Consider the following 13,876-nt stretch of genomic DNA (forward strand, 5'->3'; position numbering starts at 1 on the left):
ATGGGGTATATTATAGACTCCCTCCAAGGGTTTTCATCGTTTCCTATCTGTGTTTAGCTGCTGGGTGTATATTGCATCTGTTAAAGGGAATAAAAGCATAAAAATAAATAGACATGTAATTTCTCGAAACTTACTTTGACATTTATCACACTTCTAAGGGCACAAACACAGTCTAACCTTTCCCTTATGAGGTTTATCGCTGAGATATCAATCAACCACACAACATGAAATGCCAAACAGGTAAAAAGTTAAACGGGTGGAATATTAACCCTGTCAAAATGTCCTTTTTCTTAGAGCGTTCAAGGCCAGTAGAGTCAAAGTCCATATGAAAAGCAGCAGCTCAGTCTGCACTGAATCTACAGTAATTTTGAGAGTTCTCAGAAACACAGACAATCATATGTGACTGTAGGTAAGGATATAATAAAAGACACCAGTGTTTCCTCATTGAAGGCATTGCTAACAGTAACAGGAACTTAATTTACAGCCTAAAATTAATCATTGGAATGTTCCTTTTCATGAATAACAAGAAATTAGGTTTTCCTGGAAGACGGAAAAGCCATTCATTAATTAGGCAAAGTACAATTTACTGTATATGTGTTTCCTTATTTGATCCGGATTAATTTTTCTGTGAACAAGGAAACACCCTTTAAGAAATGGTTTCACTACCAAAAAAAAAAAAAAAAAAAAAAAAAAAAAAAACACATGATTGCTAAATGTTTGAACCATGATTGAACCATGCTTTTGCTACATGAATCATAGTTTAACCATGCTATTTGTAGAAAAAGTGTGGTTACACAAATAGTAATCAATACGCCAAAAACATGCTTTACCACCTTTACCACAATAAAACCATGGTTAATTCTTTGTAATGGACACACCTCATCATGAGCAGTTCTAGTGAATCGGCAGGATTTTATTTCCAGTTTGTTTTACAAATATTAATTTCCTCTCACTAAAAGAAAATGAATATATGTAAACGGAGACTAGCTGTGTAAATACTTGACGTCATCAAGTTTATGAGATGAGACGATATATTACATGCTCTCATTGGTCATTCCTGCCACCTAGTGGTCGTAATTAAAGCCACATTTAACATTCAGAAATGCAAACCGTCAAATATGCTCAAATTATGACGATTTGCTATGACGCTAGCGACCTAGCTCAATTAATATTAAGCACGACAATTAGTACAATAAATAGCTGTTTTATAAAGTTGTATGTCACATCCTGTTACAGTATGATTTGAGAGTGATTGAATAATGTTACACAAGACACTCAAACACAGTTACAAACCACATCTCAACACATAAATACAAATTTTGTGCCCATTTACACATAGCAGAGACAGTACAGATTCACATAATGACTAAAAAAAAGTCACGTCAGTCCACAAGAGACTTAAACGAAACAGTAATATAAAAATTGTATAAGAATACACGATTAAAATTAAATTAATAATTACTTTAAATTATTATTTTATTTTTTATTATACGTATTTTTTATTATTTTGAAATATGTAATATCATTTTGAATAGCATTTTGGAACAGAAATAGATTTATTTATTTAACTTTACTCAAAAAGCATCACAGCTCTTTACCGCCATCCTGTGTTCATCACTTGGCTTCTCCTCTGTAGTGTTTGGGCTAGCTTTTATAATTTAATGATTATCTCTTCTGTAACCTGACTGTTCATCATGACTTGCAGATTTAATTCTCTGAGTCTGAGAGATAATAATAACAAAGACCGCTGTAACCGCGTCTCCTTTAAGAAACGCGCATGACGTGTGGGCGCGGGCTCGAGTAACGGGTGCGCACGCGCTAACCGCGGCGGGTAAAATGAAAGCTGTTAGCAACCAACCGACAGCCCTTAGCAACCGGTTAGCTTTGTTAAACACGCGGTTAAACTGATGAATAAAGTTACGGTTTATCTTCAGACGGAGACTTCAGTTGTATGTTCGTCTCAAGTTATTTTGCGGACATATTTTTTTTATTCTTTCAACTTTAAGTTTTGAGTTAGTGCACTGACAGGTGGAGTGTAGAGCTAGCATGTAAACAAAGCACAGACTTTGAATGAACGACACTCACCTGTAGGATTTGCACTGTTCACAGTCTTCAAACAGAAACCGTCATTCTGATTGTTGTTCTTCATTGTGATAGCAGGATTTGAACATGAGCTCTGTCATGGTGAGTGCTTATTAAAAAGTAATTACTAGAGGATTATGATTCTAAATATATATAAATATGAATGTGATTCATATCTCAGTGTGAGTTGTGTTTATATAGTAAAGACTGTGTTTGATTCAGGATGATCCGACCCTTGAGAGGCATTTTAAGGGTCACAAAGATGCCATCACAAGCTTGGACTTCAACTCTAACATGAAGCAAATAGGTAAATGAATGTGCTTTATACATCCTGTGTCTCTCTGTCCACCATTATAGCTCACAAAGATACATATTCTGAGATGTATTACTGTTTTTATGCATTAAAACCCTCTATTTATCTAAATTTTAATAAAAAAATTTAGTTAACTGTATAAAATGCCATTGTATTCTTAAATCATTTAATGTGAGGGGTTGGTCATGTTAAATTGGTCTTCACTGGTGTGTGTGTGTTTCAGCCAGCGGCTCCATGGACGCGTGTGTCATGATCTGGAACATGAAGCCTCAGATGAGGGCCTACAGGTTTGTGGGACACAAGGACGTGGTGACGTGTGTCCAGTTCTCACCCTCTGGTCATCTGGTGGCCTCCGCATCCAGAGACAAGACAGTCCGGCTCTGGGTGCCCAGTGTGTAAGTCATTATGAGCCAGGTCACATGCTGTAATTTGCAGTATGTAGTTGTTTTGTAATAATAAGCGCAAAGTCCTTGTTTGCACATCCTTCTGAAAAGAAAAAATAAAAATTATATTGAGTAATTGTTAAAAATCATCCAAAAGCAAACTGGCTCATTCTTTGTCAACTCATCCATAAAATTTGTCTTTATCTGATGATAAAAATTACATAAATACAGACAAAAGAATTAAATGGCAAAATATTAAATGTGATGGATGAATATTTACTGGGAAATACACTGTTTTGTAGAGGGGGGTCAAAATGACTTGAAATGAAAGATCATTATGCCAGTGATGGGAGAAATGAACCTTTTCGAAGCTTCGAATCAGTTGAACCAATTGGTTTGCAAAATGATTCACTGTTTCAGAAGTGCTCGAAACACCACCCGCCTGCTGATCAAAAGTGTGTAAATGCAACAAAAACTAAAACATGCTAAACATGGGTTAAAACATGCACAAAAACAGCTTTTAAAACCCCATTGCAAATTTTATTGAAAGTATAATACAATAAATGCAATAAAAATAATATAAAATTTTGTATTATAAGCCAATGGACAGTTCAAAAATTGGAAAAAGCACTTTTTGTGTGTGTGTTTTTCTATTCTTTTTTAGCATCTTCATTTTTAAGGACCTGTGTGGTTCAGTTCCAGAGATACTGAATAGGGTCTGGCTGCAGACACACTTGCATTTTAGACGTGCACTCTCAGATGGCAGCACCTCCGGAAGTCTTTTTTAAATTTGTATTTTATTTTATTTATTTATTTATTTAATTGAATATCTAAACATTTTACAACAGTAGCCAGGTGGTGAAGACAAGAAAAAAAGAAACTAAATTACAATGTCACTCGCAATCGCCACTTGCACTCTCGGCTACCTGCGATGTCACTTGCAATCCATACAAACTGTGCATGTTGCCAGTGGAGACAAGACGTTGTGGTGGTTAAACGATTAAAACTAATTTAATAGCATAGTGTGGGTCCTGCAAGTCATCTGTAGGAGATAAAGACAAGACCTGCAAATCCGTGGCCATAGGACAGCACAATATGAGCGTAATGCGCAAAGTCTCGTCAAGCGTTTTCCTCCCGTAGAAAATCATTAACACTTAATATGGCTTAATGTATTAAGACAGTGCTAATAAAAGATAAAATTCGATATACGATTTTGTTTTAATAATATAATGTAATATAATAGTGTATAAAGTGTTTTCCTCCGCAAAACGTGGCATAATGTGGACTAAGATGATAGACTAAACTTAATATGCTCCTCTTCATTATTAAAACAACTACAGACAAGCAGGTGAGCCCAGAATAAACAGTTAAAATTAGCATTTTCCCATATAGAGAAATCTCTACAGCCCTTTCATATCATTGTCTTTGTCCATTACGCTGCATTATGTGTTTTATTTATATTGATTTTCTTTGGGAGGAAAACGTCTATTTAATGCATTGCATTCTGGGCACGTCTGCTTGCCTATATGGAGTTGGTCCTTTTAATATCACTTAATGCATTTCTTATTGCGTGCTCATATCTCCTGGTATATAGTTTGTCAACAATAAGCTTTATACTGAATTTGGTCTTTATTATCTTAGTCCGTTTTGCCACATTAAGCGTTTGTTGGGCAAGTAGGTATAAAAGTGAATGTTTGCACACTGTGTTCATGGTCATGCTTGCCTTGAAGTACCTTAAATTAATAAACTATGTATCAAATGTAATATTTAATGGCACTTATTGTATGTTAATACATTAAGACATATTAAGTGTTTATGGTTTTCTATGGGAGGAAAACGCTTAATGAGAGACTTTGCGCATTGCGTTCATATTCAGCTGTTCTGAGGCCACGGATTTGCGGGTCTTGTCTTCACCACCTGGCTACTGTTGTAAAATGTTGAGAGATTCAATTAAAAAATAATAAATAAATAGAATAAACTAAAAAATAAAATAGACCGCAAATGAAGTCACTTCCGGAAGCGCAGATGTCTGAGAGTGCACGTCTGAAAATGCAAGTGCATGTCTGCAGCCAGACCGTTCTCGAGATACTGGGATTTCAATATGGCTCCAGGAGTAAATTGTTAAATTGTACACATTTTCAGTGGTCAGAAAACAAATGTGGGTCACTTTATACTCAGCTAATAGTTTATTACTTTTGAAGAGTAATGTCTGAAGAACAAATAATTTTAAACTAAAAGTGTATCTTCTTTCCCTCCATCAAAACAATTGCATAGATCATACATGACTGAGAGCCTCAAATATTATTTCTCCAAAGTTCCCTATAAATCAAGAAGTATTAAAGTAATATAATTTTAGAATTTGGTTCTTAATAAACTTTCCTGTTGGTATAATTGTATAAATGGTACAATTTTTCCCATTTTCAGTGGTTGAAAAACAAATGTGGGTCACTTTTTATTGCTCAGTAGATATTCATTCACATGTAGTATTTTGGCTTTCGTGTTTGTTTTATATTTGTCGTATTTTAGCCAAGTTGACACTCAACAACCCAGTTACATTTATCACATTCTACCCATGATCCAATATGTTGGTTGGTTACAGATGCCAAAGAGATGATTAATAATGTCAGATCTCTCTGGACAGTTATTTGTAGCTGAAGTGTATAATTACAAGTGTGGCAATAACAATTCCAAACAGATTGTTTTCTAAAAGTTTTCCTGTCATCCACTGGATGGTGAAACAGCAGAAACTAATGTCACAGACACAATGTTTGACTCCTCAGGGGATCAGTGACACTAGGTGGCAGCAAAAAGCCATGAAGAGAGAAGCACTTTGAGCAGCAATTCTGAATACTGCAGGGACTAAATTGAATCAGATTCTTCAAGCTAACGTGTGGCTCAAACACATGGCACACTTACAGAGATGTGGATGTCTCACCTTCAAACATGTTTAGATTCATGTTCTACTTTCATGCCATTTCTATTTCCAAGTGTTTCTGTAGAGTGTCTAGATGATTGATGCCCATATTAAGAGCCTTGTATGCTCTTCATAGCCAAAGAAATCAAACCTTCTGTTCTGCCAGTGACTAATGCTCCCATAAGTCTTTTCTCTCAATCAGTGAGATGCTGGATGTGGGTGTTGGTACAGAAATAGCTGCTTTAGAAGCTGATAATCATGTTGTCTGAAAGCCTGAGCGAGTCTCATCACGATCGCATTGAGACGCTTGTCCATTCGATCCTTCTTTACACGTTACAGAGAAATTAGAGAGTTTCTTCAGAAGCTGCCCTCCATAAAACACTGATGTGAAGACATTTGTACATTTGAGACATTTACACAAACACTGAGGTTTAACGCTTGACACCACTGGTGAAAGTGCTTCTTGTCATTTAAAAATAGTTTCAGTTTTCAAATCTGATACACACAAAGCAAGAATTTTACTTAGATTTCATAATTTATGTAGCACAATCTGATTTTCTTTTTTTTTTTTTTTTCCATTTTGTGTACGTTATATACACTGTCGGGTTGGTAATGTTTATTAATGTTTTTGAAAGAAGTCTCTTCTGCTCACCAAGGCTTTCGTTTGATCAACAGTAAAAATAGTAACATTTTATGAAATATTATTACAATTTGAAATAACTGCTTTCTATGTGAATATAATGTAAAATGTAATTTATTCCCGTGATCAAAGTTTCAGCATCAGTACTTCAGTTTCATCAGTACTGTCAGTCTTCAGTTTCACATGATCCTTCGGAAATCATTTTAATATGCTGATTTGCCGCTCAGGATGCATTTCTAATGATTATCAATGTTGAAAACATTTGTGCTGCTTCATAGAAAGTTCAAAATACCAGCATTTATTTGAATTCTTTTGAATTTTAAGTTTCTTTTGTAGCATTCTAAATTATTTTATTGTCACTTTAGATGCATCCTTGATGAATGAAAGTGTTGATTTCTCTAAAAAAAAAAAGCTTACTCAAGACTTGAACGATAGATGGAATAATAGGGTCTTTTGTTATATTAATTAGAAGTACATTAAAATGTACACTACCGTTCAAAAGTTTGGGGTCAGTAAGACTTGTAATAGTCTTTAAAGAAGTCTCTTATGCTCATCAAGGCTGCATTTATTTGATTAAAAATATAGAAAAAAAAAAAACGGTAATATTGCAAAATGTTTTTACAATATAAAATAATGTTTTTTATTTTAACATACTTTAAAATAGAATTTATTCCTGTGATGAAAAGCTGAATTTTTATCAGCTGTTACTCCAGGTTTAAGTGTCACATGATCCTTCAGAAATCATTCTAATATGCGGATTTATTATTAGAATGATCAATATTGGATAATATCAGCAGGTGTGCTGCCAAATATTTTTTGGAACCTGTGATTTTTTTTTTTTTTTTTTTTTCAGGATTCTTTCATGAATAACAAGTTTAAAAAGTACAGTGTTTATTCAAAATATAAATACTTTATAACAATGTAAATTATTTATTATTAACTTTTAATAAACTTTTAATTATTAACTTAATACATCCTTGGTGAATAAAAGTATTAATTTCTTAAAAAAAAAAAGAAAGAAAAAGAAACCATAAAAATGTACTGACCCCAAACTTTTGAACGGTTGTGTGTGTGTGTGTGTGTGTGTGTGTGTGTGTGTGTGTATATAGAGAGAGAGGGAGGGAGAGGGAGAGAGAGATTATTATATTATATTAAATTGCTTTAAATTGTTTTTCCCCCATCAATCTACACTCCATACACCATAATGACTAAGCACAAAACAGGTTTGCAACAACTATGCAAATTATTAGAAATAAAAAAACTGAAATGATGAAATGAATTAAATAGGTGTTACTACACTTCGAGTGGAGTTAACCCATGGTAAATTACTTTGAACGAGTATGATTTGGAAAGGTCTAACAGCTGAAACTGCATATCAGAGCAAAAACCAAGCGGTTGACCAAAAGGTCAAAATAACTGCATAACTGCATGCAGAGCTCAGAAACAGGCTTGCAAGGCACAGATCTGGGGAAGAGTTCAGGAAAAAAATTCTTCTGCATTAAAGGTTCACATAAGCATGTAGCCTACATTATCTATACTGGAGACGCTTGGAACAACTACGACTCTTCCTAGATAACTCTGTGAATGTCCTTGCGTGGCCCAACCAGAGCCTTGGCTTAAACACACATATTTCTGGAGAAACCTGAAAATGTTTGACAGCCTCCATGCAAGCTGACAGAGCTTGAGAAATGAAGAGGTGAGGCGAAGAATGGCAGATAATTGCGAAATGTAGATGTGCAAAGCTTGTTGCATCATACCCAAAATGACATGAGGCTCATGAGTTAAGGATATTTATTTATGCAATGTACACTGCCCTCTAAAAGTTTGGAAACACCCCTGGCAAAGTGTGTTTTTTGGACAATATCAGCATAAATCCTTATCATTTTTTGGTGCAAATATATTAAAGTAACTTGACATTATCTTTGAAGACCAGCAATAATAATTTTCATTTTGATTACATAATAATGGCAATATATATATGTCAAAGTCAAACATGCCCCTTTGCTGGCTGTGATGCCTGGTTACTGGTTTAAACTTGGGTCAGGTTTTTAAAAGATTTTTGGGTCAGCACACCTTAATAGCTTCAACAATTGATTGCCAATTAAGTTTAGAATACAATGAATTGTGGATATTTTGATGAATTAATACAATGAATGGTGGATATTTTGATGAATCAAAAATTTACGTTTTTTTCTATGTATAAACTGTAATAAAATGTTTTTTTCGTAGTTTGTGTTGTCCCTTATCAGTGCAAAATTATCACAAATTAAAAAGGATTCATACCAGTATTGTCCAAAACCCCACTTTTCTAGGGCGTTTCCAAACTTTTGGAGGGCAGTGTACTTATTTCAGTGTTTTATTTTTAATAAATCTGCAAATTTGTCACAAATTTGCTTTTTGCTTTGTCATAATGGTGTATGGAGTGTACATTGATGTGGAAAAAAAAAAGTAAAGCAGTTTAACATAAGGCTGCAACATAACAAAACGTCAAACAAAAAAAATTAAGGTATGAATACTTTCGCAAGGCACTGTAATATAAATTAAAAAACAGATGAAAGCTTATTTAAAGATGGAAAACCAAAAAGATATGCTTTGTTGGAAGACGTATGGAAATAATGTGTGATTTTTCTGTTCAGGAAAGGGGAATCAACAGTGTTTCGAGCGCATACGGGAACAGTGCGCAGTGTGAGCTTCTCCAGTGATGGACAGACACTCCTCACCTCCTCTGATGACAAAAGCATCAAAGTCTGGACCGTTCATCGACAGAAATTCCTCTTCTCCCTCAACCAGCACATCAACTGGGTGCGCTGTGCCAAGTACGTGTTTTTAAAGGGTTCAGACATTTACGGAAGAATAATAATAATAAGGGATGTTTCTCTGCTCTAAAATATTTCATACTGTACATTAATAAGTAAACACAGCCAAACAATTTGAAAAGTTCTTCCCATGAAGAGCAACTGGAGTCACATGACGGATTCACAGACATGTACATACCGAGTCAAACATTCAAAACTCTGCACAACCTGTGAGGATCAATAAAACGAGAAAATAGAGAAGAGAATAACAGTACTGAGACTGAGATTGAGCTGGAGGTGATTAACCAGTTGAATCTCACGGGACCAGAGCAGTTAATGATGTGATGGTTAAAGTTAAACTGTCCTTAATAGTATACCATAAATCCTGTAGGTTTTCACCGGATGGCCGTCTGATCGTCTCTGCCAGCGATGATAAAACTGTGAAGCTGTGGGACAAGAACAGCAGAGAGTGCATTCATTCATTCTGTGAGCACGGCGGGTGAGTGAAAGACAGCGGATATAGAGCTGAATTACACCGCTAAGACGCAGTCACAGCAGTGTCTGTGCTCTTATTTCAGATATGTGAATTACGCTGACTTTCACCCGAGCGGCACTTGTATCGCAGCTGCCAGCACAGATAACACAGTGAAGGTGTGGGACATTCGCACACACAAACTCCTGCAGCACTACCAAGGTGAGAGTCACTACGCAATACAGGTCATTACCATATGCTAACATATGCATTGGGCTTTGTTGTTGTTCTTGTGAGTTTTATTGGTAGATAAACTATTAAAGTTTAGCTATTAATCTACTGTGCATCAGAGGTCTTGACTTTCTCCACTATATCAAACAAATACAGTCATCATTTTAAGATAATCTGTGAACTGATATTTGGTTCTAAAAAATATTTTTTAATTATTTAATTTTTTTCTTGGTAATCCACGTTACTTGTCTTATTGTGAACAAATTATCATGGATTTATTATTATTATTATTTTTTTTATCTGAGATATATGTAAGGTTGCACTGCAGTTAAGCCAGTTGCATTCAGATCTGCCTCTATTCCTGTGTAAAACCCTTACTTTTCTATATCCAGTCAACATGCCATGAATAAAATCAAGTCATTCTTGTTTGATGAAGTAACAATACAGTAGTAAAGTCACAACTTCCTCATGCTGACATTAATTTATAATTATTTTATAAAATAAAATGTCTCATGTTAATATGTGACTGCATGTGTTATGCATTTCAAACTGTATAGCTTTAAAAAAAAAAAAAGGTTGTACATTTACAAAAATACTGTATCATGATTCAACATGATCAAGTAATGCGTAATGCATGCAGAACATATAAGTCTAGATGTGTTTTTGAATTTGAATGTGTACATACTAGACACTCACAGTCTGCACCATGTTATGCAGTATGGAGTTGTAGATAATGTTGTATTAATAGCTTGAGCAAAATCAGTAAGTTGTTTTACGCTGTATTTTCTTCATTAGTCTGCTGGGGGCATTACGCTCGCTAATGTTCAGTGTCCATTCATGAGGCTGACGTCATGAGGAGCGAAGGCTGTCTGTCCTCAGACTCAGAGAAAGGCCTGCTCAGCTCAGAGCTTCAGTACGGCCGTGTGTGAAACTTAAAGAAACAAAAAAGTTTTTTTTAGAGAAAACATAGTGTAAAACTAGCTCACAGTGGTAATTCCATAGAGCTGTTTCCTCTTGTTCTTTCCACATTTAAATTTTCTCACAATTAATTAGGATGTTTGTGCACAATCACAGGATCTTTTGTTTGGATCTCTTTATTTATTCAAAAATGCATAACTACAGTTCACCCATACAGTGAATACACCTCTTCTATAATGAGAGTGGTTTTAATTAAAATTCATATTGATATTTTCTGGGAAGCATAAAGTCAAATTTGTCAGGGTGAACTGCTCTGATATCAGTAAATAATAATAATAATTAAAAATAAAATAAAATGAAATTTTTGAAAAGAACTACATTTAATTAGATTTAAAATGTTTAATTTTTAGTTCTTAGAAAATATTAAAACAATAATTCTTTTAAATGTTTGGAAAAACTTGTCCTCTAAATCAAAGTCATGTGAGGCAGCTAACATACAAAAACAAGCAGCAAAAAAAATCATAAAACAGGAAATTAAATTACATAGGACCCCTGCACACCCTTGTAACTGTGTCGAGGTCAGTGAGACGAGGCAAGCTTAATTCAGATTTTACAATATCATATGGACTCCCTAAAAATGTCATATTGTGTGAGAAAATTCTTAGCAGTGCATATTACTAATCAAAAATTAAGTTTTGATATATTTACAGTAGGAAATTTACAAAATATCTTCATGGGACATTTTTATTTTTTATTTTATCTTTAATTAATATCCTAATGATTTTTGGCATTAAAGAAAAATTGATCATTTTGACCCATGCAATGTATTTTTAAATATACCGGTGCTACTTAAGACTGCTTTTGTGGTCCAGGGTCAAATATGTATGTTATTTATTTACACTGAATACAGGTTAATTTGCAGTGAGAAAAACATGGTTTATGCTGATTACAGTGTAGTTATGGAAAACTGTTCAGATCCACTTCTATAGATGCAGGGCCCTATGAAAGTTTTATTTTTTCCCAAATTCCAATTTTTTCCATTTAATTTTTTCTGGATTCAGTTTTTTTTTCATTTAAATTTTTCTAGACTCTTTTTTTTTTTTTAATGGTTAAATTAAAAATATTTATCAAAATATTTATCAAAAGCATGCCTAATTCATTGAAATCACGATTTAAGAGCAGTTTATTAGGTTTAAACGTGACATTTGTAAGCCCCTATGAAATATGATTTTTTGTTTTTGTCAAATTCCGTTTTATTTAGTTTAATTATTCTGTGTTTACCATTAATTCCTACTTAATTGATTTCATGAAAAAATATTTTAATATTATTTGTATTATTTATTATAATTCTGGATTGGGTTATTTACATTTCTCTAGTAAATACATTCTCTGGTAAATATTCCTTGAAGTTTTAATAACAATTTTATTATTAGTAGTAGTACTGTCATTACATTAAGTAATATATTTTTGACACAGTTTCTTCAAGTTTTATTTTGATGGGTTGTTGTGAAGACCTTTATGACGATAGTTTTTCTTTTTCTCAAGAGAAACCGTACAATGCTCATAAAGTGACTCTCAGAGCATTCGAGATTGTTACTACAGATTATGTTTGTGTTCATGTACTCGTATACTGAGGCGGCAGAGGCTGAAAACACAGCGAGTATCACGCTTGCTTCAGTATGCGCGTAGCAAACAAACGTCTGTGCTATTCATTCACACAGAGACACGAAAACATGTAGGATTCATATTTAAATAGTCTTCTTGTGGCTTAATATTCACAGACGCTAGTCCATAACACATTTTGATTTAAGTGTACTGACCTACTTTGGATTTGTGATGCGATCTAGGAAAACCCAACACAGAGATTACCATTTTTAGATAGCATGCCATATGAAAGCTGGGTTCAAGCCCTTTCCAAAACTATTATTTTGTCCATAGCTTGAATGTTACAAAAGTTATGGCTATCTTAAGTTGGCTGATAGCTATGATTTTCAGGAATGGAGTTTTTAGAAAAATAGTTTAAAGTGAGACGGGTTTCACTTCACTGGTTTAACGAGAGCTGTCTGTGAGAGCACTATACTGCATCATTACCCAAACAGACTTATGTTACCCTAAAGAGAACAGTTTTCTGTTGTTTATCATGGGCATAGTCTCTGAACTTTTGATCACTACTTGTATGTTTTGATAGCATGAATATTGTACCTTGTAGTTTACATTTAGAAAAGCGAGCGCAGCGCAACTGTTTGTATACTGTGCATATAACAGACTGTCATCAGACTCCGGACAGGTAGGGTGAGCAGAGTGTTTGTGTCTGTAGTGTGTGATGTTTGTGCTGTTTCAGTTCATAGTGCGATGGTGAACAGCCTGTCCTTCCATCCATCTGGAAACTACCTTATCACAGCCTCCAGTGACTCCACGCTGAAGATCTTGGACCTGCTGGAGGGCCGACTGTTGTACACGCTCCATGGCCATCAGGTGACACACCACATCCTGAGCTTTCACTGACCTCTGCATTAGTTCTGACTGGTGTTGTCACAATACCAAAATTTTAACTTCGATACAATACCTGACTAAAATATCACGATACTACTACTGAAACTGAGTAATAGATGATCCAAATGGAGATCATAATTATTTTATCTATTAAAACAAAGCATTTCATCCCCCCTTAAAAATAATAATAATGATAAAATAATAATAATCACATGCCGGTGCCACTACACAGGATTATGGTGAACAACTACTAAGCCTACAGGTATGTAGAGATCTTTGCTATATTGGTAAGTTAGCTTAAAGGATAAAGCCAAATCTTATTTCATGATATAGTAATTTTAATTCATAACAACAATTTATATCCTGATATAGTTATTTTTTTTGTTATTTTATCTTTGTTATTAATAATAAGAACCTAGATGCAAGTAACAAACTAAAGAACAACTACAATAAAACAAAGACACAAATGAAATTGAGGGTCCTATGAAATCTGTTTTATTTTTTCCTAAATTCCATTTTAATTTTTCTAGACTTATTTTAATGGTTACATTAATAAAAGATTTATCAAAAAGCATGTCCAATTAATTGAAATCATGAAACTTGCAGAATTTAACAACAATTTTTTGTTTTTAAGG

General features: G+C 34.2%; 1 protein-coding gene across 1 annotated transcript in view; it reads left to right on the forward strand.

The window, feature by feature from the left end:
• Window positions 1-1,816: 1,816 nt before the first annotated feature.
• poc1a (POC1 centriolar protein A) overlaps window positions 1,817-13,876 on the forward strand; it is an 82,834-nt gene continuing 70,774 nt past the window's right edge. Inside the window, exons 1-7 of the mRNA XM_051123009.1 lie at window positions 1,817-2,184; window positions 2,305-2,389; window positions 2,619-2,790; window positions 8,969-9,148; window positions 9,519-9,626; window positions 9,706-9,821; window positions 13,090-13,223. Of these exons, the coding sequence (XP_050978966.1) occupies window positions 2,170-2,184; window positions 2,305-2,389; window positions 2,619-2,790; window positions 8,969-9,148; window positions 9,519-9,626; window positions 9,706-9,821; window positions 13,090-13,223 (810 nt within the window). The 5' untranslated portion in view covers window positions 1,817-2,169. The remainder of the gene's footprint in view (window positions 2,185-2,304; window positions 2,390-2,618; window positions 2,791-8,968; window positions 9,149-9,518; window positions 9,627-9,705; window positions 9,822-13,089; window positions 13,224-13,876) is intronic.

This window comes from Labeo rohita, chromosome 11 (genome assembly GCF_022985175.1).
Source record: "Labeo rohita strain BAU-BD-2019 chromosome 11, IGBB_LRoh.1.0, whole genome shotgun sequence".
In the NCBI taxonomy this organism is placed as follows: domain Eukaryota; kingdom Metazoa; phylum Chordata; class Actinopteri; order Cypriniformes; family Cyprinidae; genus Labeo; species Labeo rohita.